Here is a 24387-nt window from a genome sequence, read left to right on the forward strand (position 1 = left end):
TATATAGCTATCAATAAAACTTCCTAATGGATGGCTTTAAACATAATTGTTTAACAGTTGTAAATTTTCCTTTTTAAAAAAAACCACTTCTCATAAGACAAAACAGATTAAGAAAACCCCTCTCTCTCCTCTCTCTCTATATATACATATACACGCATTATATATACATTGGATATGTATATATACATTATATATATATTGAATATGTACATATGTTGAATATATATTAAAAAGTTACCATAACAAGTATAACTTGGTTGGTCATTCTAGAAGTCCTTCCACGTTCCCTATCCCATTTATAGCCCCTATCTGGATCATTTATAGCCGCCTCTTACTTTCTAAAATAATCACTTCTTTGTGGTTTCCTTGTAGTTTTATTATCCAGATGGGAACCTTGCCCTTTTAAAGCTTGATACATCTCCTGTCTTTCCCCTTTCACTTGTGTATTGACCATAGGTCCCGTGGAGTTGGACAGTGTCTGGTAGTTCATAGTGTTCCTCTGTCCTCCGCATTTTCTGCAGACGGCAACAGGATGGCTGGCGTGATCTGAGTTTTCATCCTTAGTCAACACTGTAGAAGGTGGTTAGGTTCTTTCACCATGAAAGTCATAATGTCTGGGCTTTGCTCTCTTAGCAGCTGTTGACTGATCAGTATCTAGATACATATATTCATTAGGCTTTTCAAATGTTAGAGTAGTTGTCTTTTCAGAATAATTTGTTGAGGCGTGGGGAGGTGGTGCACACACTCTGTGTGTGTGTGTGTGTGTGTGTGTGTGTGTGTGTGTGTGTGTGTGTGTGTGTGTTTAGGTCAGAGGTCAGCCTTGGGTGTCCTCAGGAGCCCTCCACCCTTGTTTATTTGAGACAAGGTCTCTCACTGGGACCTGTGCTCATTCTTCTTAGGAGATAAAGTTCTAGTGGGAAAGGCAAGATAATCCCTTATCTGTTTTCCACATTCATTGATTCAGATGAGATAACTAGCTGGTTATTACATTCTCTCAGATTTAAATTTATAGGTTTTGGTCTATTGCAATTTTATCTTATGCTAATTCAGGCCTTCTGTTTAGCCAGTAGGAACTTGTTCCTGGGTCCTCTTGACATAATTGTAATTGTCTCTGCTTGCTTCTTGCTAGCTTGCAGGTTACGATGCCTGTGTGATTTTATATCTCCTACTTTATGGGACTGAAATTAGCCAGTTATGGGAAGCATTCTCATTAGACACTTGCCTTTGTAACAAGACTGCCATGTAGGCACTGAGTTGTTACTAAACTCATTTTTTTAGTGGACAGATGGGGAAACATAAAGATAAAATATAAGGTAAATGCCTCACAAACTTAAACTAATGTTCCCAAGTCAGATTTAAGATCAGTTTGAAGTGGGTTATATATTTCTTCTGTAATACATCTCTGTCCTCTTTTCTTATACTAAAGGTTTGATAGAATTAATCTGTCCTTAAATACTTATGTCCTTTAATTCTGGATTCCACATATAATAATCTAGGAATAATAACACTCATGCTACCAATCTGATAGTTTAAAACAACTTTACAAGAGTTTTTGTTATTTTTATTTATATTTACATTCTTCCTAATAGCCATAGTTGTCTTATATGTTCTTAACACACAGTTACCATATCCTGCCCCCCAACCCTGACCTTGGGCTGCACCAACTGTATGGTTAGTATTCACCACCAGTCTTCATGAAGATTTCTTTCTACATTATAGTTTCTTTACATTTCTTCCATGGAGTCTTCAGGACTTTATGGAAAATGCTCTATGGATTTTCCTGCTTCTGTGAAGGAAATCATCTGTGCTCTTTATATGTGGTGCTCATTTTTGCTGGAAATTAAGTCTTTGGCTCACCTTTTGTTGAGTATTTTAAATCTGTAGCTTTTCTGGCCCAGGTATTGCTGCAAAAACAGTTTTGTGGTCATCTTATTTCTTTGCCTTACTAGGCATGCAATCTTTTGATATGAAAGGAGTGAGTATTTAAATCCTATAATTTTACTGAACAATATGATTGGTGATTTGGGATTGATATTCTCCAGTACATGGTGGGCTTTTTCACTACACAGTGTCAGATCTGTGTTTAAAGTGTCGGGTAAGCATTCTCTGCTCTCCCTTAGCTGATCTTCAGAGAACCCAATCCAGGTTGCTTTGTAAAGATTGTCCTCGCTTTCGTTCTGCTTAACACTTTGTTTCTTTGAAGACAAATAAAACTATTAGATAATTATAGATTTAAGTTAAAAAGTTTTCAAAGATGATATGTAGTTCCTAGTTTTTTCCCAGTGTTCTCTGAAGTTAGCATGTTATATTAGCAATATGCCAAAGAAACCAACATCGCAGGCCTATAGTCACAGCATTTGGGAGACCAAGGAAGTAGTGTGAGTTGAAGGCCATTCTGGGCTATAGAGCATACCCTATCTGAAAAACAAACAAACAAACAGAAACACACTATTTGAGTGTGTGTTACTAGTCCTAGCATGCATGCACACACACACACACACACACACACACACACACACACACACACACCATACATATATATATATATATATACCAGGTCATATCAAGTTATACCATGCACATATGATTTGATCTTCTTTGTACCACCGGGATCATGGAACATCTCCCAAACATAAGGGAGGTCCCTGTACCTATCACTTGAGAAGGAAGACCCTCTTCATGTCAATGGTGCTTCTCTATTTGGCCTGGCACATTTAATAGTGAACAAATGCCAACCAGCTCTTGTGCCTCTCTTGATTTGTTGCACTCCTGTGGCTACCATCTGTTTCCTCTTGAATGGATACTGCTGAAACCTGATTTTGTAGTGATTTTTGATCTTGACTGTTGCTACATTATCTTGGGAAGGGTTGAAAAGAAACGTGATTAAATGGGGGCCTTTTGTTGTTTGGGGCTGTTTTATTCAGATTGCCAGCAGGCTGTTCGTGTTAATCTGCTTGCTTTGTTCTTACGTCAGGGTCTAAGAAGCACACAAATAGTCACGCTTGCCTGTCTGTAAACCATCCTCTGAGCTAGCCAGTCAGTTGTTTTGTCTGGTTTGCTTATTCCCAAAGATGGGATGTAGATTCTAGAGACAGAATGATCCTGTCAGATAAGGTATATTCTGATATGCTTTTCTGTAGAAGATGTATGCAAATATTTATGTTTACAAAAGATTCATTAATGATTACATTCATTCCCTTTATTAAAATCTCCATAGAGGGCTGAGAATGTAGACGAGTGACAGTGTCTGCATAGCATTCACAAGGCCCTGAAACCTCAGCACCACAAAGTAAAGTGAAGCAAAGTAGCATAGGGGCCTAGGAGCATAGTTCAGTCGTAGAGTGATTATATAGTGTTTGTTGTGTAGGGCCTCAGATTCAATCCCAACACAAAACTAAAGTAGCACACAAAACTGTAGAAAATCGGTCTTAGAAATTTGAAAATAAAGTTTAGAATCTGTGTTGTGATGAGTGTTGTGATGACTTATTTTTCAAACTGACAAATGATTGTACCTGTCCCTTTGTACTAATATATGGCCCCATGTTACCCTTCCATTCACTAGTTCTGCTGTAGCGCTAGTAAGGAGGTCCTGTGCTACCCTTCTCTGTTGCTTCTCCCATCTCACACATCTGTGAATGTGTAAGCTACACTCGAGAAACAGCATCCTTGCTGAAGACCATGGGCACCCTAACCATGATTACCCTGAGCAGGAAGATGCAAATTACTTTTCATATTTCTCCCTTTTGGGAGTTTTTTAAGGTCCAGATATCACTTAAAGAACATAAAATTCACTGTAGTTTGTAGTGTTATATACACATCAGTTCCATGTCAGTATTTTTTTCTGTCACTGCATAATATTATTTTATAGATTATATGGACTGGTAAATGCCATTTCTCTCACTGTGTAACATAATAGTTATAAAAGCAAATTAATTTTAGTACAACTTCAGATTTACTTATAACTTAAAAAGATTAGGGGCTAGAGAAATGGACCAGTAATTAAAAGCACTGGCTGCTCTTTGAGAGAACCTGGGTTCAGTTCCCAGTTCCCCTGTGGTAGCTCACAACTGCCTGTAACTCCAGGGGATCCAAAGACTGGCCCTGGTGGGCACTGCATGCACATACCTAGATGCATAGACTAGACATTACACACAAGCAAAGCGCCCATACACATAAAGTAAAAATTTTAGAATTTATAAAGATTAATACAGAGATATCGTTGTATGTTGTTTTTATAATGTCTCTTTATCTGAGCAGTTACATGGTTTTCGAAACCCTAAGTGTTAGTGCAGGGCCATTAACTAGCTACAGGGACAGCTCACTTACATTTCACCATTCTTCTCACTGACATCCTTTCCCGTTTCGAATTCAGTCTGACATCCTAGTTTGGATTTAGTCAGCATGGCCTCACTTGCCCTAGCCTTTGGTTTTCTATGTGCTTTACTTTGAAGAACATAGGAAAGGTGTTTTTAGAATGTCCTGTTTTAGGTTTTTCATAACCTTGGGTTATGGATTTGCAGGAAGAACCCTATAGAAATAAGGTAATCACATCAGAGTGCTGTTATGTTGTGATACTTGACAGGGGCATGCAGCCAGGGGAGGGTGGAAATAAGATCTACTTCCTAAAGGGGATATTGTTATGTTAATATTTTGGAATTAATGTGTAAGGCAATTCGTTTTTTTTTTTATTTTAATATATGTATTTGTCAGTGTCAACTAATAGATACATTTTTATTTGAATTACATTTCTCTCTGAGGTTTTGATTAACTTATTTTTTGAATTTTAAAATTTAATTGTTTAACCACCATTTGTCCATTTTATTTTATGTGTGTGCATGTTTTGCCTGCAAGCATGTTTGTACACCAAGTGCATGCAGTGCCCGAAGAGGTCAGAAGAGGGCATCAGATCCCCTAGGCCTGGAGCTACAGACAGTTGTGAGCATCCACATGGTTTCTGAGAAGTGAATTCTGGGCCCTCTGGAAGAGCGACTGGCGTTCTTAACCTCTGACCAACTCTGAAGACCCCACTGTGAGTCATCTTTAGCCTTGCCCAGGGAGAGCAAGGGAGGGAGAGCACCTTTAGGTTGGCTCCTTGTCATGTGACCCATATTTTCCGAGGTCTTCCTTCTTGTCACTGTCTTGCCTTGCATCTTCTCTGCGTAGCCTGCCATTTCTTCAAGCAGGGGCCTTTTATATATCGCTGTGTTTGATGGGCTCATGCTTTGTTATGATCACGTGGACTGTTGGCCTATAGTAACTTGTCTTGTCCGTAATGTCATCTTTTTTCACTTTACTGTATTGCTAAGCTTGTGAAATGAGATGCAAAGTGCCACCTCCTGTCTTCTGGAAGTGATGGAAACTTGGAATTGTTCAATCCTCCTGCTCTAAGGCTTCTTTCCTTTTTTTCTGCTTTTGTTGCTTTTTGTTTCCTTTTTCTAATTCCTTGCAGAACAAGCATGGGGCACTGCTTTCAGCCACTCACTAACATAAAACTTTAGTCTATTCTGAGCAGCAACTTCACTGAAATCACATGGTTTGCCAGGAAATCCACATGAAAGGACACATGGAAGGGAAATTTCCCTGAATCTTGGCATTTAGTTGAAAAATCAGAAAAGGATAAGTCTGGACAAAGGAAAACCTAAGATTTTTGCTTAACTATGATGAAAGGCAGGGCATTAAAGACAGCCTTTAAGACATACTTGCCCATTATGTCCCTGTAGTTAAGAATTATCTTCTTGCATCTTATTCCTCACAGTGACCCAAGTGACAGGGCTTATATATGGTACCTACACAGGACAGGGTGCGTCTGCACCGTGCACACTGCTGTCAGTGTGTCCCACGGTCACCGTTGCCTTGTTTCACATAGATGACACAGGTACCAGCGTCTAGCAGCACCTGCCTGCTCTGCTCGTGCTCCAGCAGCCTGTGTCCGCCTCTACTGATCCTTGCGTTTTCTCTTCTGTTTCACCAGCAGAGATGCTGAGCCGATTATCGGGGTTAGCAAATAATGTTTTGCATGAATTATCAGGAGATTACACTGACTGGAATTTGATGGCTTCCTCAGACGCTGTAAGTAGCTCTGGTGCATCCAACCTGATAGGACTCACATTCTGTGCTCTTCTGAGGAGAATGGCTTAAGCCAGAGGGGTGTGAGGGCCTCCCTTGTGCTAAGCAGAGGTGATGACACTTACCAACAAAAAGAATCGTAACTCTATCAGTGATCCTCTGCTGAAGCTTGTCAGCCAGAGAGCTGTGGGGATGACCACGGCTAGATGAGCCTAGGAAGCTCTGATGTCTGCTCAGCCTGTTAGGACCGCAGTCCCTGTCCTCGTCTCCCTCCTTGGGAACATAACTCCTGTTTCAGGGGGAAAGGAGTAAAGAAAACATCCATTTACTTCTACAAATTCACCTTACACTTTCTCTTAGTTTATATTGCATTTCTTGGCCCTTCAGGAATCAGATGTCCATTAGCTTTTTGAAAGGCAAACGGTTAAGGAAAGTTTTGCTTTTGTTTTTTTTAAAATAACATCTTTCATTTTTATTTCATTTGTTTATTTTGTTTGAGACAAGGTCTCAGTGTATCCCAGGCTGGCTTCAAATTTGCTATGTAGCTAGGCAAAGATGGCCTTGAACTCCTGATCTTCCAGCCTATACCTTTTGCATGTTGGGATCATAAGTGTGTGCTGCCACCCTGGTTGGTAGAATGTTGGGAGTTGAAGGCAGGCCTTAGCACAGTCACACAAGGCCTTCACTTCACCAGCTAAGCCACATCCCCAGTCTGCAGCTCACCTTTAATTTTAAATGATGTCTTCCTCCACTTAATAGTATGTAATCCTCACCTGCCTGCCTGCCTGCCTGCCTGCCTGCCTTCCTTCCTTTACTTATTTATTTATTTTCCTCTTTGGTAAAATTAGGTTAGTAGTACTATATTGTAATGCTGAAGATAACTGTTATTGGATTAGTTAGAACTCAGTTTCTAAAGAAAGGAGTTGGGCAAAAGATGGGGCAGGTTGTGGGAATTTCTGAGGGTGGTTTTCCCTGTGCATTGTTTTGTTTGTGTGTTTTTGTGTAAATATTAGGACTCATCCCAGGAAACTGCCATGGAATCGAATAATAGAATAATGGAATCCACGCAAGAGGATGCTCTGCACCGCCTGGCTGAGGCAGAGAAGTTAGTGGTGGAGCTGAAGGATATTATTAGTCAGAAGGATGTTCAACTCCAGCAGAAGGACGAAGCTCTGCAGGTATTGTTGCTTGGTTCCGCTGCTGAGCGATTGATAGAGACTCTTGGAAAATCTGGTTCTTATTTCTATGACTAGCTCGCTGCTTGCCTTAAATAAGCTGTGTGCTAGATAACCGGTGAATTCACAGTTATTGTCTTCTTTGCTCCATGGCAGGAGGAAAAAAAAGCTGCTGAAAACAAAATTAAAAAAATAAAACTCCATGCAAAGGCCAAGATCATGTCCTTGAACAAACACATGGAAGAAATAAAGACACAAGGAGGGGCTGCTCTGCCTCCAGAAGCCCAGGCAGAGGAGCTCTCCAAGGTAGGAGGACAGGCTGCCAACATGGCGCCTCCGGAACTCCAGTAGGGAGGGCCGATCTGCGCTGAGCACAGACAGCCCTGGTGGGAAGAATGCCTCCCTTCCCTGTGGTTGGCCTTGACTGAAGGTCATGTGGGGAGAGCACAGTGTGGGCTTGAGCTGTTACCCGGGCCCTCAGAGTGTTAAAGGGCTGACTGGAAGAACTAAGTCCTATAGAGTACTGATAACTAAGTCCTATAGAGTACTGATAACTACAGAGAGGAGCAGCGTGTGCTTCCAGGATGAGTGTGATTAGTGGTTAAAACATTAAAAACTATGATTTTGCCCTGCTCTCAAATCCTTTCATTCCTTAACTAATATAGATTATTCTCTGTTCCTATAAGCAGATAATGGTAGATTAATGTTTTATGAACTATGAGCTAACTTGCCTGGATCAACCTGGTGTCCTTGGAAAGAGGCTCCCTAGTTTATGGCTGCTGCCACAAAGCAGTGTCTAGTCGGGATGCAAGGGACCAAGGAAAGCGGTCCTTAGAGAAGCATGGTGTTGCTCAGGGCACGTTCTCCTCGGCTTTCCCTTCAGCTTTCCCTTCAGAGCCACGTGTAGGCATCCACTGAGAGAACAGCAAACAGCAGTTTTTTGGAGCATTTGTGCAAATTACTCTGAGACAGGTGTGTCACTGCGCACTGGTTACAAGTCAGCCCAGTCCATCCTGCAGGGGACATGGTTGTAGTTCCCTAATTTGTCTGTTGCACACTTTGATGACTCTATTATAATTCTCAGAAAATTCATAGCGTGGGGTCAGGGGGCTTCAGAGTCAGAGTCAGAGCCCGAGGGCCCTTATTCCTTGCCAGTGCTGAGCTTAGCCTTGCCATTCAGGGAAGGGCGCTCAGAGGGCATTCCCTTTCCTTAGTGGAGAAGCAGTTACACCCCGTGTATGAGGCTCTAGGCTTAGGCCGTAGTACAGCAGGAGCCCGAGGAGGAGGAGAAGCAGAGTAGAATTGTTTTAACTTCTCAAAGCTGTTTCCTTCCCTCCTTTATGGTTCCTATGGTAACTCTTCCCCTGGCTGTGGTGGCAGGCACTGACTTTTTTCCTTTCCAGGTTTGTCAAACCTCCCTTGTGTCATGTTATTTCATGCTCTGCCTTTCATTTTAGCTCACTTCTTCCTTAGCCCTCAGACTTGTGTGTCAGCAGCCCTTTAATCACAGTATACTTAGTGTGTGTGTGTAGGGGGAGAGGAATGGGGGGGGGGAAGATAGATAGAGATCAGAGGCATGAAGAAGGTGGCAGGTTCCTTGATGCTGCAGTCGCAGGTATTTCTGGGACCCTGGCTTGATGCGTGGCTCTAGGATCCAAAGCCTAATCCTCATAGATTTGAGACTGAGCTCTTTGCATCCTGAAATCCATTGCTCTTAGGTACTTTTTGCCTTGTTCCTGTCATTGGTTTTCTTGTTTGTTTCAGGCAGGCTTCTTTCTCTCCAGAGTCCTGGCTGTTCTGGCCGTCCAGACCAGGCTGCCTTCTAACTCAGATCCTCCTGTTCCTGCCTCCCGAGTGCTCCTATCTGGTTAATGAAACTGTAATTAAATGTCTCTAAAGGGCCAATAGTGTGAACGATGAACTATGTATGAACTACAACTTTTAAGTAACTGACTTTATCACATTTTTCAGCATAATAAGAGTTCAACAGAAGAAGAGATGGAAATAGAAAAAATAAAACATGAACTCCAGGAAAAGGAGAAATTAATTAGTAGTTTGCAAGCCCAGCTTGACCAATCAGAACAAGCCTCGCAGGTAGGAGTGAGTCACCTTGTCATTATTAGGTTAACAAATCACTAATGGCTAATGGATATATATATATACATATATACATATATACATATATATATGTATATATATATGGTAAATGTTAAGTTCTATTTTATATACCTTAACATTGTAGTACATAGATAGTAACCAATACTTAATAATATATAACAAGCACTTATTATTATATTTAAAATTAATTTACATGTGTTTAAATATATTTTTAATTTACAAAGACTTGAAGAACAAAGAATGGCCTTTGAGTTCTGAGTTTGGTTTTTCTTTTGTAAATGCCTCCTTTTACATAGTCAGTAGCTATCTCCCCATCAGTCAGCCCTCCCTCCCTCCCTTCCTCCCTTCCTTCTAAGCCTAGTACTTAGAGTTTGCAGTGGTGTGTGATGCTCTTGCTGGCCTTTGTACATACTCGGTGTATTCTTTCTGTATATGGTTCACATGTCTTCTGGAACTTGAATTACATGATTGACAGTGACTGCTCTGCTCCGTTGCTGTCAGTTTCTTCCTTGCACACACTGCCTTACCAAAACCTCACTCGAGAGACTGGAGAGGTGGCTCAGTGGTTAAGAGTACTTTCAACTGCTCTTGTAGGGAACCTAGGTTAGGTCCCCAGCATCTGCCTCAGGAAGCTCACAACCACCTGTGACTCCAGTTCCTGAGGATCTGACCAATGCCCACCGACCTCTGCAGGCATCTGTATACCTGTGGTACATAGAAACTCATGCAAGCACACACATACACGGAGAAATTCTTTAAATCTTTTTTTAATCTCATCTGATATAACAGATAAAATTCTGTCATCACACCTAAACGAAACTGTTATCTAATAAAAATTAATTTATAATTCAACTTTAAATTTTAGTTAAGCAATATTATTAAAATGAGTTACTTTTGGAGGAATCACATTGTAAGACTTCTCTAGCCTCATGTGGTTTGTTGATACCAAATTATGCAGCATATTCATACAGGTTTCTTTTTTCTCTATATTACCTCTATTCTGCTTTCTGTTTTGAGCTGGGTCTCACTATGTAGCCCAGGCCTGTCTTGAACTCTGTTTTTCTGTCTCAGCCCTCTGGTTTTGAAATTTCAGGCACACGCCACTGTACTCAGCTATTGTCCCTAGTGCTGGAGCTAGAACCCACAGCCTTGACCGTGCAGGGCAGACAGCCTCCCCCAGTGGCTACATCTCTGGTCCTCTTTATCTTGATGTCACTCCTCACAAGTTTTTCTAAGTGTATTTCAATATCTGTCTCTAACAGTAGCGCCTGTGGCTCAGGCTTGAGATATCAGAGGGCCTAGATTAGCCCCACCCTCTTCATATTTCTTCCTCTAGAAGTCCTGCATTTAGCCATGGCCAAAGAAGTGCTGCTGCTCTTCTGATACTGGCTGCTGTGGGTTCCAACAAATATTTGTTTGCTGCTTTGGATTTTTCCTGTTCCCGAGGCCATCAGATGTAGCTCTGTCACTGTCCCCTTTCTCTCATACAGTCTCTAATGCCAAGCAAACTCAGATTTCCATAGTTTGCTCTCAACTTGTTTATAGAGCATCTCCCTACTTTCCTGCTTTTGTTGTCAACATTGCCCACGTTTTTATGTTCGCTGTCTAGTTGGTCTGTCTCTTTCCTATGTGACCATTCAAAGATACTGAAATCACTGTTGCTATTGCTTCTGTCTTCTTCTGACAAATTTTAGGAATTCAATAATATTTTAAAAATTAGCATGTGGAATTCTTTTTTGTCGCAAAGTATAAATTAGAAGGGAGTAGGGTAGGTATTCAAGATAGATGAGAAAGTCAAACAAATAAGACATCCAAGTGCTTTGCTTAAGTGAATATTCCCCCTTTCAGTTGGATAAGAGTTCTGCAGAGATGGAAGACTTTGTCCTGATGAAGCAGCAGCTCCAAGAAAAGGAAGAACTCATCAGCACTTTGCAAACACAGCTCAGCCAGACACAGGCAGAGCAAGCTGCCCAGGTAGGACGGTGGCACCTTCACTAGATTCATGAGATCCAGAGTGTTAAATGTGGCACGTCAGTCCCAGCAGTCACTTTCAGAGCTTGGTAGATGAAAGCATGGCAGTTGGATGTCACACTAGGAGGGTGTGGAAGAGTTAGAAGTGTGGTGAGTATATGGCGAGTGATGATACGCATCTTAACAGAAAACACCAGAACCTCTCAAAAAATACTACTTAGGTTGATGAACTTGCCATAGCTTATTAATGACTGGTTTTGTCTCATAGTTCCAGATACTCCATTTTAACACAGAGAGATTGTGTGTTAGGACTAGGCTTGTACTGAATTCAAGAGAGACTGACAGATGAAAAGAAATACAGATTATTCACTCCATTCTTTCCATAAATTAAAACCTTGTTAGGAAGCCGCACCTCAGCCTTAGGTTACTTAGTAAGCATGAAATGAAGACGTGATCAAGGGCCCAGAACCCCCTGCTCGTGGCTCTAGGATATCACTCTTCTTCATACTCATTTCTGAAGCCAGAGCCATCCAGTTTGCACTGGCACCCTCACCTCTGTTTTTCTGTTTCCTCCTGACAACCTACCACATAGTTCTCCTTTGAGAATGCTTTTGGATCATGACACAGTTTGAATCCCTGGAGGGCCTTTGCATATGGCACATAACTGATTTTATCTATCAGATACATTAATAACAGGGGTGTCTTCTATCTAGGATCAGGCACTGGTTGTATACACAGCCAGAAACATATATCCAGAAATTGATGTTTATCCTATTAACTTATTTGTAGCACTATATACAGTGTAGGATAGGAAAAGGTTATGCATTTTTAAATTGCTTGAAATAAAGGCAACGAAGACATGAATATGTTAACAGATCCATCATGGAGCAAACCACTCCAAATACAATAAGGCCAAGTGTGTTGTCACAAGCCATTATTCTAGCATTCAGAAGGCTGAAGTGTTCAGATCATGAGTTTGAGACCAGTGTTGGCAACATGGCAAGTTCCAGGACAGCCTGGGCTGCACAGTGAGACCCTGTCTCAAAAAATAAAAATGATAAGAGTAACATGAGCATCCAAGTATTTCGAGAGAAAGTATTTTGTGAACATGGCAGTTATAGAAGCTTATGTGGAAAAGATGGGGTTTAAACAAAACCCAAGAGATAGGCAATTCTCTAGCTAAGCAGTGCTCTCGAGTTAGGGAAAAGAGTTGCAAAGGCAGGGAAGAAAAGTGCAGTCCATTAAAGGGAAACTTGTGCGAAGTGCAGCTGGACACAGCTCAGGAGGTGCCGTGCCTTTGCAAGCACACCCAGTTCTTTAGTCAGAGCAAGTCTTTGAAAACCATACCAACAAAGAAGCTTTGTATTTCCATTTGTACAGTATCTTGAATGCCGTAGTGAGCTCTAGTTACTCTGTTCCGGGCATGAGGTTCTGGGGCTGTCTTGGAGCATGTGTCTGACACTGAAAGAAGTACCAGGGGTCAACAGAATCTAACTTCACTTGTAAGCTTGATTTTCTGATCTTCTCAGAATTAAAACAAAAACAGCTCTAGAATATTTAAGCCATTTTTAGTATCCATGAAAATTTCTAATTAAACGTACGTATGAGTTGATTCTGAGTCTGAGAGCAGACGTTCTCTCGTGTCTGAAAGTTGCTGCTGGGCTTCTTGCTCTCCCAACATCCTCGCCCTTGCCATTCAGAGCTGAGGTTTAGGAAGCTGCTCTCTGTCCGTGCTGAGTGCCTGTCGTTGCAGAGTAGGCTGTAAGAGTCGTCTGTGAAATGCTCTGGAGAGTAACTTGTGTAGTTTCTCTGGTGTGTGTCTTCAGTTGAGTTCCATGCAGCAGGTGGTCCGAGAGAAAGACGCCCGCTTTGAAACACAGGTTCGTCTCCATGAAGATGAGCTCCTTCAGTTAGTAACCCAGTCAGATGTGGAAACAGAGATGCAACAGGTGTGTTGCTCAAGCTCCCTAGAATGACTGTCATGTTGGTTAACATTTAATCAAGCCTTCACAGCCACTGCCCTTCCCACGGCCCTCCCTCCACACAGCCGCCATGCAGTCCTTGGCTTTTTATCCGTGCCCTATCTTTTGTTGCCTGTCATTTTGGGGTCCTGAGCTTACATTCTCTTTTTCCTTATCCGGTCGGAGCTTGGCACTTTAAAGCTGAGCTTGCGTGGGAATCTGTGTGGGGTGAGCAGTGGGCTGGCTTCTCTTTCATTTGCTCATTTACACCTACCGTTCATGCTCTAAGTCTGATCGAAAACTTCAAATTGATGAAGTCAGTTTTGTAGTTTAAATAGAGATAAAAATGAGTTTGAAGCAACTTATTTTAAGTTCATTGAGCAAAGTGTTTTAAGATCATTGAGTAGACACTGAAAATTGACTTCATCATTTTGGAGTTTACCATGTACTAACTCACATCGTTTGTACTTAAAAGTAGAACTGTGTAGTAATGAGAGGTGCTTTAGTGGCACTTTGTGTGATCTGTGTTTGATGTATGTTTGTGTATGTGCAGATGCATGTTTATGTACACAAGTGTGCATGCACACATGTACATGTCTATGGAGGCCAGAGGACTACTTTAGATGTCATTCTTTCCTAAGGAGCCATTTGCTTGAATGTTTCCCCTCTCTGAGACAGGGTCTCTATTGGCCTAGCTCACTAATTAGGCTGTTTCCACTTCCTCAGAGCTGGGATTGCAGGCTTGTTCCACCTGGCCTGGGTTTTATATGGATTCTGGGGATTGAATGCAAGCCCCTACAAGGATTTTGCCAACTGTGCCTTCTTTTCCAAACTCTCATGTGTTTGTTCTTGAGTGAAAACTCATTATATGTTCTAAGCAGTTTTTCAGAATGTACTACATGGAGCTTCAGAGTACACTGCTTTGAAAAATAGAATATTGACTATATATATTGATTATTTATTCAATGGCTATTTTTCAAGTGCCTTTCCAGTGATTGAAAACAGAAGAGAAATGGTTTTTGCGTATACAGATTGCTCTCTTTTGTAGGTAAGAAATGCATGTTACCTGTGCTATTTAGGGACCAGACAGGAACTATATATAACTTTGAAAGTGAGTGTGTGTCATTTTATCTTGAGTATATTAGGGGCCCTGACTCAAGGCCTTGCTTGCATTTGGGTTTGGTGGTTGTCACACTCTGGAGAAGGCATTTTGGAGATTCTCTTGCTGCTGGATGGGCCATGGCATCCTGTTGTCCACTCTTTAATCTCTTATCTTCCATGCTCTGAAAAATAGCCTTATAGGTACATGTGACATTTTGAAAGGTAGGCAAATAATCATCTTATTTATCTGTAATTATGCCTGAAATGTTTTCTTTCCAGAAATTGAGGGTGATGCAGAGGAAGCTGGAGGAGCACGAAGAAGCCTTGCTGGGCCGTGCCCAGGTTGTAGACCTGCTGCAGAAGGAGCTAACGTCTGCAGAGCAGAGAAACCAGGTACTGTCTATGGTTTCTACCTACTGCCTGCCAGAGGCGGGCTCCATTTGCATGTTAGATTGTCAGGCAGGGTATAAAAGCCCATGAGCTTTCAGAGGCTTGCTGCCATCTGGGCTTAACTTCCGGTGACATCGTGGTAAAACAAGCACTGCCTTCCCCAGGCCTTCCTGCTTCCATCTTCTGTTGCACTTTCCCTTCACCATTGAGGGTCTAGAGTCCTTCTAAAGACTTTCCTGTTGTCGTCTAGCGAGTTTCTTTTCCATCACTGTACCCCTTGTCCGAGTCCAGTGCTTCTTGTGCCTTGTGCTTGGTCTTGGCTTTGCCTGTCTGTGCTGGTCAACTCTCTGCTGGACTGAAGGGATCCTATAATGCAATAGTCCCTTCCCTTGTCTTGCTATCTGCGGATCTCCCTTCTTCCTGGGTTGGTGGCCACCTACTGGCCCATGAGGACAAAGGGAGCAGAGTTGTCAAGCAGGTTTTCCCGACAGCCTGTGAGTATGCTTTGGGGAGATTATTCGGAGTCAGTCAGGCTCTATAGTTTATGGGAGGTGGGCAGGAATAGCCAGGGTGGGCAGGTTCATCGCCGAAGGCACTGAGATGCCTCATTAGCGTGTGGAGAGGCAGTCCAGGAGTCTCGATGGATGCTTGCTAAACAAGTTTCTTATTCTTATTCAGGAGAAAGGAAGCTGAACCTGTAACCTCACCAAGGCTATAGGACACTCCGTAGGTAGAGGGTTTAGGAGTTTCAGACTCCCCAGCTGAGGTCAGAAAAGGAGAAGCCCTATTGGTGAAAGGAATCTGCCAGTTTGCCCCAAGCTCGGGGCTTTCTAATAACATCAGACTTTCACCTCAGTTAGCAGGGCCCAATGCTATCCTGTATGGACCCGTGCCTCCCACTTTGGCCATTTCTTACCTATCTGTGGCTTCCCTGTGTCCTTGTCCCATTGTCATATCTAGGTAGCCAAATTCTAATGCAGAATTGGTTCTATAGCAACACAGCCTTTGTTTACATGGGTGTTCTCTGCTGCCTGGTAAAATCAGCCATACCCTTCTTCCTCACTGTCCAGCAAAGCCTCCTTGAGGCAGCTTTCTTAGTAGTATAGAAGCGTGTTCTTCTTGTTTTCATCCTCAAAAAACTGGTATCCGGACTCTAGGTCTTCTCTGGGTGTCCTGGGGCAGTAACTAGGCCATTGCTGCGTGGATACCTGTATCTGTGTGCCCTCTGTCAGATTACATGTTAGTTAATGCACTGTGGATCTTCACAGCTCTCTTATGCAATGGGTAGTATCATTCCCTCATCACAGACAAAAAAACTTCAAACATAGAGGATGCCTACACACACCTGGTTGATTTAGTAGGCTTCAGATTTCCATCAATAAACTAAGGGTAGTAGAATTTATATGAAGGGCCTATTTTAGAATCACATGAAATAGCAAATAAAAATGTTAGGGTTTGGCACATATGAAAGATTGTGAGAGCACAAATCATTACCATACTACTGAAGACATTCTAGAGAGTCACCAACCACCTGTAATTCTCAAATCTGATTAGTGTGTCTAAGCCTTATTTTACTAGACCTTTCTGCACTATTTGTTTCTTGGTAGTTGGTTGTTTATATTCATTTCTTAAAAATAGGTTTTCTGTGTAATCCAGGCTGCCCTTGAATCCGTGATTCTCCTGTGTTCTGGGACCCCTTGTGCCACTGTGTCTTGCTGATATTTGTTAGTTTGTCACTTATTCCTTGAAGCTTCTTCATTCCCATTAGCACAGGGCACAGCTTGGTTCTTTTCCTGTCTCTGAAACTTTTCTTTATTTTAATTAGTTTTCCTTTATAGACTTCTCTTCCAGCCCGGTAGACAGTGTTTGCGAACAGACTAGCCCCTGCCCAGTATCCTTACTATATACAGTCTTATCTCCTTCCCTCTTACAGCAGCTGTGGCTGTCCCACTGCCATTGGTTTCTTCCCAGTATTTATCTCCCCAGTACTTTTGGTATGTATCTAGTTCCCTGGAGATTCGTGGCTGACCAATAAGCTTGGCAGTGTCACCTCACCTTCCTTCTGAAAGCAGATTATTTGTAGCTCAGAAGACAAGACACGGAGCTACCAGCGCCTGGCATTCCCCACGCTGAGTAGACCAGAGGCACCCATGTTCTCCTGTGAGTGCTGCAGCACTGCTCATGATGGTCGAGATACAAAGAGCCAGCCTAGGCACCTATCAGTGGATGTGTAATACAGATAAATATAGATTGTGAAATAGACACACAATGGAATGTTATTCAGTCCTAAAAAAGGAATGAAGTTCTATGTTCTACAGCAACGTGGATAGAATGCAGGATGTGACAGTAAGTGAAACACATCAAGCACAGCACATCAAGCACAGAAGTCTGTAGTTGCACTTGACAACATCTGTTAGGAAACCCTAGCACAGAAGAGTGAATGTTCCCAACACAGACATTTGACTGACATGAGAGAGACCAGTGACCGTGATCTGACTGTTACTCCTGTGTGCCTCATTGAAACGTTACATTTACCCTACAAGTCGGTCTAGTTGTTGCGTATCCAATTCAAAAGCACATTTTAAAAAATACTTTCACCATATTTTCTCTTAACAGGGTATTCAGTTAAAAGAATAAAACTCAAACCTTCTTGTTTCTTTTGTCTTCTTTAACCCCTACAATTAATTATCAGTTCTGCTGATTTAATCTCTTAATTCTAACTCTGCCCTCATCAGTAATATCCAGACCTAGTTCTGTCTTTGGAACATCTTTGCATAAAGAGCTCTTCCCGACAAGTGGCATGTGTGTGTGTGTGTGTGTGTGTGTGCGCGCGTGCGCACTCCCGTGAGAAGGGTTGTCCATGTGACCAGCCTCCTTATTACTTAGAGAACTGCTCTGTTTTCTTAGTGACAGGTGTGTGCAGAGCCTTGTTGTTTTCTAGCCTCCTCCCATTTCCTCACCTGACTTTCTCAATGCTAACTCCAACTACCTTGGCAGTTGGTAGTCGTGTTTCTCCTTTGGCTCTCTCTCTGCCTGAAGTACCATGTTTCGTTCCTCCTTGCCTGGCTCGTTGCTTACTTTTAAGTTTTAGACTGTTTGGCTGTCTTTAAAAGCCTACCCCATCCCTCTTCTCTTCCCTTGAACGATTCCCAGATATCCCTCCGTGTCCTCTGTGCTTTCGTATGATGCTCAGCCTGCTTCGGTGCCTGAACCCTGCGTTCCTCCAGGGCATGGACTAGAGTGATTTATTCACAGTGAATTGAGTCCGTCTTGTCAGAGCCTGTGCTGGTGCTACGACAAGTATGGATAAGACAACGTGCCTCCTTCCCTCATGAAGCTTGTTCTCTAACAGGAGAGGCACAAATGAATACACACCCATATAAGGCAAATAGGAATGTGAATAGTCCAAATTATCTGGAAAGCAAACACAGAGGGTATTCGCTACTCCACAGGTTCAGTGCCAGTGAGAGGCTCGTAGGAGTGTTTCAGTGTGCTCCCCGAATGAGAGAGTGCGGTAGTTGTGGATCCTCATGCTTGGTGTTTTGTTTGTTTGTTTATTTTAGGTTCTTTCACAGCAGCTACAGCTGTTGGAGGCTGAACATAATACTTTAAAGAATACCATGGAAACAGAAAGACAGGAGTCCAAGACCCTGATGGAAAAGGTAGAACTCGAAGTGGCAGAGAGAAAGTTATCCTTCCATAACCTTCAAGAAGAGATGCATCAGCTTCAGGGACAGCTGGAGCGAGCAGGCCAAGCCCAGGCTGACCTGGAGACACAGTACAGTGCTCTCCAGCAAAGACATAAGACAGAGATGGAGGAGAAGACGGCTTGCATTTTGAGTCTTCAGAAGAACGAGCAAGAGCTGCAGTCTGCCTGTGCTGCTCTGAAGGAGGAGAACTCGAAGCTGCTTCAGGAGAAGCACGACCAGGCTGCTGAGTCAGCCCAGGCCATGCGGCAGCTGGAAGGTCAGTGTGTGCCACACCTCTAGCCCCTTAGTGGATTGTACTTCCTAGCTTCAGGGCTTGGTTAGTGGCAAGCGCACTAGGAAGGCATCTCCTCTGGCGTGGTCCCCTCCTCCCTGTCAAGTCACAAGTCTCCTAACCGTGTCAGCTCAGTGCTAAACACTGCTCAGCCCCAGTCCCGACACTCAGGAGTCCCGTGTAAAACACAGCTGATCGCAAGACCACAGTACCTGCTGGGCACAGAATGGAATGTGTTCCTGGAAATGTCAGGCCACATTTAGACACACAGACTAAATTGCAAGAAGCCATCCATTAGTTTAAAGGTGTATCTTATTGCTTTTGTTGTAGGTGAGAATTTCCTTTTGAAGAAAACTTTTGTTTCTAAACAGGTTTTAAGAAACATTTTAAAATATTTTATTAAAATCGAAAATGACCCTAAAAGATCACCAGTTTAGGGGTTTATAAAAAACAGTGCAACTCCCTGACCTTCCTTTAAAGATGTCGCCAGCATCTTTAAAGTCTCCATGTAGTGCTGACAGATGGGAGTGCACATGCCCTTGGAGGGAGTTTAGGAAGAAGTAATTTGCAAACAAGCACCACAAGGTTGGTTTTTAACCAGAAAGTCTAGAGGCCATCATGAGGGAAAGGGGAAATAAATATCTGAGCCCATTGCCCTCTTCCCCCCAAACCATGGTCATGTTTAAACCCCTCTGGGGACTCTTGATGGTCTCATAACATTTTAGTGGAGCATGAGGAATGTAATATAAGCCACCAAAGCCATTCTTAGTTTTCTTTTTTTCTTTTTGTTTTTTTGTTTGTTTGTTTGTTTGTTTTGTTTTTTGTTTTTTTGTCTTTTCAAATCAGGGTTTCTCTGCACAGTCTTGGGCTACCCTGGAACTTGCTTTGTAGACCAAGCTGGCCTCAGAGATCCCTCTGCCTCTGCCTTCTGAGTACTGGAATTAAAGGTGTGCCTGGCTCTACCAAATCCATTTTTAAGGGGTAAATGAAAAATGATTGTTTTAAATATCTAGGCCTGTCTTTATTAGCATGTTACCAGCTATGCATGTTAATGGCATTTAGAGTGAGAATTCCATACATGCAAACAAACAGTGTGTGTTCACAACCTCCTGCCATCCTTCCTCAGACTTCCTCTTATCGCCCTCACCCTTCCAGCTCCCTAAGAATCACTGCTCTTTCTGAGGCTTTTTCACACTAGTTCCGGAAGTGGAGATGGACCGTGCAGTTGTCTGGCTCTCTGCACTTAGCGCAGTGTCCCCGCTCAGTCCACTGTTATGCAGATAGCAGGACTGCATTTTGCTTTGTGACTCTGCAAGGTTCCATGTGCTTATTTCTCCTTTGAAGGAAGTAGTTTCCTGAGGTGCCCTTCGATCCAAACAGTAAAAAATGTAATTGGCACCATAAGCTTAATTAGGTAGCTGAACTAGTGAAGTTCAATGTGGTGTATCTGTAGGGGTTTCTGACTCGAGCAGACCTCGCTCCTGTGTGCTTGTCTTGTTTTCCTCAGATATGCATGTTTGTTTTCTCTTCCTTAGATCAACTCCAGCAAAAATCTAAAGAAATTAGCCAATTTGTAAATAAGCCAAACTTGCAAAAAAATGAAACAGCATCTCAGACTTCTTTACCAGATGTTAATAATGAGGGCGACCAGGTAATTAATGTGAATTTCTCTGTGATCTATATGTATTTGCTGTGCTGAAGGGCTCTCTCTAATGAGTATTGCAGAGAGTGTAAATGTGCATTTTCTACCTAATGAAATGCTTTTAGGGGGGTGACTCTATCTGAGTAGAATCCTGAAAGGCATCAAAGTAGCTTCCCGACAAGGATAAATAACATTTGCGCTTTCTAGGCCATTTTTCCAGCAATTCAAATAGATAGGCACAGTTTTATAACAAGCGCTCCTATCCCTCCCTCCAGATAGTACTGTAATACTGAGGATAAATTTGCTCTTCGAGCTGTCCTTTGTCCCTCTCTGTCCATCAGTTCATCTTAATGTCTTCTAAACGTCACAGGCTACTGGCATCAGGACTTTTTCTCCAGATATTTCAGCATGTATGTTGTTGACGATAATTCAGTATTTGTTGGTAGTTGAGAGAGTCTTCTTTTTCTCTTGAGGAAAGGTTTACAGACCATTAAATGCATAAATCAGAAGTATACTATGAGTGTTTTGTCAGACGCATTCAGCTGTGGTACCCAAACTCTTGATAAGGTCTAACATACTGTTGTCGGCCTGCAAAGTGTGTTCTTATGCGGGGGCTACTATTCCATTTTCCACCATGATTTCATGTAGTTTACTTATAAATATAATCCTGGAGCATGTGCCCTTTTCTTTTTTCTTATAAATTGCCATTGTAGAGCAAAAGCAGAGATAAACTAAACAGTAAACAAATGGTTGTGGTCCTGTCCTAGTAAGAGCAAGTGGGAGCCTGCACAGTCTTGTGGTACCATTCTGTGTAAAGCGCTGCTTTTGTTTCCTATGGGTGTAGATGGGGATGTACTGTGCTCGTGTGTGTGTGTGTGTGTGTCCACAGGCCTGGACATGCCTCTCTGCTGATGGGATCTTACAACTCTTGTGTAGCTGATTATATCGTTGTATCAGTTTGTAGGTCTCGCTGACTGTAGACCTCTACATTGACAGGTTTAGTTTGGTGTTGCTTTCGTTACTTTAAAGAGTTCTCCTCAGCTCTCTTGTCTGTTATGCTTTGTTTTAGATAGGTAATCTCCTTTTAAAATTCCTTCTGCGTTTAAACTTTTATCACTGGCTTTGAACACTGGGGTATTGGTAGGCCAGGGCCTCATTTTCACTGTAGTTCCTGGTGCTTAGAATTTGTCAACTCTGGTGAATCTCTGCATTTCAATTCTGCATTCATTTTGAGAGTTGCTTTCCATTAGATTATTTTTATGACTCTTCTGCTGTCTTGATGTACTTATTTTAATTCTAGTGTCTGTATCAGTAATGGGTCTGTTGATTGTGGCTTATATTTTCTGGCATCCTTACATGCCAAATAATCTTTGGTTGCCAATATTGATTATATATATTCACATAAATAGCTTGAAATGTTCTAATGGGTGTCAGTTGTCCCTTGAAAAGAAAGGTCGATCCACAGCATGTTTATCCTCTATCTTGTCAAGTAGGTAGCTGTGGTAGTTGAGCTCTCCTGAGTTTGTTCCCTTCTATTCATGTGCAGCCTGCTGAGTACACATGGGGCCACCCTCTGCACATGGCCTAAAAGCTCATTTAGGGCATTAAGTTTACCTACACAGACACACAAGCATGAATACAGGAATGCCCACACCTGCATATTCTTTCTCTTTCCCCACCCCTCCACCCAAATATTCTTAACATTGTAATCTTCTTAGGGCTATCACTTTAAATACAGAAACCTTGTAATGACATACTCTCACCTTAGCCTTTATGCTACATTTGCTGCTTATGTTAATTAAAGTTTTAAATTTTAGCATACAGTGTTGACATGTGGGCATTGAACCGTTACATGTATTTAAAACAGATCAAGGAGAAGATGTTGACATATTTACCATGTCCCATGTTCTTTTTCTCTCTGAGGCTTGGTTTCCATCCAGTACCATGTTTTTCTGGAATAACCACCATATTTTTGTAGCTGGGACTACTAAAGAATAATTCTCTTGGTGTGAGCTAATATTTGCATTTTGTTTATTCTTAAATGGATTTTTAGTTCTGTATTGACACTTTTTCATTCAGGACATTACAACAATCTATTTTATGGTCTTCTGCCTTACATGGTCCCAGCAGTTCTTCCTATGATTGTTCCTACAGAGGGAAGGATCGTTTTCCCACTGAGCTTTAAAAGACCTTTCTCTTACTCTTTGTTATATAGTCATTTGTGGTTTTCTTTGCAATTTTCTTCCTTTCATTGAGTCTTTTTCACAGATATAAGCTTGTATATGAGAAAAGTGTGGCCATCTTAAATAATTTTTCTGTGTATTGTGTTCTTCCTCCTCTTGGATGCACCAATTAAAGTATATTTCAATATTGTCCTACGTGTCCTTGAGTCTGTGGTCCTTTTTTCTTCAATAATCAGACTGATCAGTTTCTCTTGATCTGCCTTCAAGGTCACTGCATGTCTTTTCTCCACAGTCTTCTAGCAAGCCTAACCATTGGATTTTTCATTTCATATTTGTGATTTTCTATCCCAGATTTTCAAACTTTTTCATTTTATAGAGTTTGTTTGTCTTGCACCTAAAGTTCCTGTCTTCTCATTCACTGCTAACATTATATATTACCATAGTTATAATATTATCTTTAAAATCCTACTTTGCAGCCAGACCTTACATATCTTTGTAAGCCCAGAAGTTAGGAGGTAGAAACAGGACACCCAAGTTCAGGGCCATCTGGCTGAGTGAGGCTCTGACTCAAGACAAAAACCAAGGTAGGAATTTAGCTCGGTGGGAGAGCGCTTGCAGAGCCTGCCAAAGGTCCCGGGTTCAATTGCTGTCACCACAATATAAATAAGTTCTTGCTTGCTAATCCGAAGTTTGCATCATTTTGTGATTAGTCTTTCTTGGTTATATTTTTCCTTGAGACTGAATCTCAGTTTCCTGTTTCTCTTCGTCATGAGTGATTTTTGTACTGAGTTCTAAATGCTATAAATGTTTCATTTGGGACGGCCGGTTTTGTTGTTTCTAAACTTCTGAAGCATTCTGTAGAGTGGACCCACAATGTCCACTCTGGCCTGTGGTAGAGAGAGCCCCAAAACTCAGTTGGAGATTTCTGCCTTGGGTAATTGGTCAGCCCAGGAGTTATACCATTGATTGTTCAGCTGGCGGTCAGATTGAATGTATAGACAGTTAACTCCTTGACTGACGTTCTTCCTCTGTTTGCTTCCCTCACACTGCAGCTTTGTTCCCCTACAGGGCTTTTTTTTATTTTCAAGACAGAATGCCTATAGCTGTTTTATTGGAGTTTTATTTGTTTCATTACAAATTAGAAACTTTCCTCTAGGTACAAGTCCCAAACCCTACACATACCTCTTGCGGTTTCTGTGCAAACTCTATAGCCTAACATGGCAATTTCAATAAAGTTGAATGAAAAAGTGTATAAAGTAAGCCCTTTGTAGGATAAAGGGTTAAAAAAACTGAAGATTTAATATAGATACTTGCTTGTCATTAAGAGAGACAGACATTCTAGATATATAAAGGAAGGAGAAGAACATTTAGTTGTAAGTGGAAGAAACCCAAGGACATCGATACCAGTTCTTCCGCCTCCTGAGAGGTCTCTCTTCCTGTTCATTTTCCTCCAGGCCTTGCTGCTTGCCTGGCTTTAATCAGATCTATATAAGGTGTTGCTTATGAACGTTTAAAATGTTCTTTCATGCACCGTTGACTTGGGATTTCTTTCTTCATAATCCAGGCTTCTATCTTGGATTCAAACCCAATGAGCTGGAAGCTTATGGGATAGGTTTTATTTCTTTTTCCATCTTCAGAATTAAGAACTTCTCCAAAGATTCAACAGGCAGAGGAATGGATGCTGTTTCTACAGCATCCTCATAGCTGGAGAACTTGAAAATGCTATACGTGATAGAGGCCCTCTGGGCATCAGTGTGAGAGCTTGCACTGGAGAATCACTAATTTATTGTCTCTCTACT

At 41.9% G+C, this 24387-nt stretch overlaps 1 protein-coding gene and 1 long non-coding RNA gene across 13 annotated transcripts in view; one reads left to right on the forward strand and one right to left on the reverse strand.

Moving 5' to 3' along the window:
* The window catches only part of Golgb1 (golgi autoantigen, golgin subfamily b, macrogolgin 1), a 57993-nt gene that overhangs the window by 5067 nt on the left and 28539 nt on the right, over window positions 1–24387 (forward strand). For 2 of the 12 annotated variants that reach the window (XR_003951781.1, XM_017316963.2), the window contains exons 2-11: window positions 4852–5029; window positions 5972–6069; window positions 7080–7244; window positions 7398–7547; window positions 9213–9335; window positions 11208–11333; window positions 13157–13279; window positions 14672–14785; window positions 18346–18748; window positions 20299–20414. Coding sequence is in view for 11 of the 12 variants with exons in the window: in XM_017316963.2 (XP_017172452.1) it covers window positions 5977–6069; window positions 7080–7244; window positions 7398–7547; window positions 9213–9335; window positions 11208–11333; window positions 13157–13279; window positions 14672–14785; window positions 18346–18748; window positions 20299–20414 (1413 nt within the window). In the remaining variant the exon portion in view is untranslated. Of the gene's footprint in view, window positions 1–4851; window positions 5030–5971; window positions 6070–7079; window positions 7245–7397; window positions 7548–9212; window positions 9336–11207; window positions 11334–13156; window positions 13280–14671; window positions 14786–18345; window positions 18749–20298; window positions 20415–24387 lie in introns of those variants that run through there. The other 10 variants (XM_017316964.2, NM_030035.1, XM_011245881.2 and 7 more) reach the window with 9 other exon arrangements.
* On the reverse strand, window positions 360–17030 carry 4930565N06Rik (RIKEN cDNA 4930565N06 gene). The gene is made up of 3 exons (NR_040476.1): window positions 16838–17030; window positions 6192–6355; window positions 360–2418 (listed from the first exon to the last, which is right to left on the reverse strand). It is a non-coding gene; the product is annotated as an RIKEN cDNA 4930565N06 gene (long non-coding RNA).

This window comes from Mus musculus, chromosome 16, assembly GCF_000001635.26.
Source record: "Mus musculus strain C57BL/6J chromosome 16, GRCm38.p6 C57BL/6J".
NCBI lineage: Eukaryota > Metazoa > Chordata > Mammalia > Rodentia > Muridae > Mus > Mus musculus.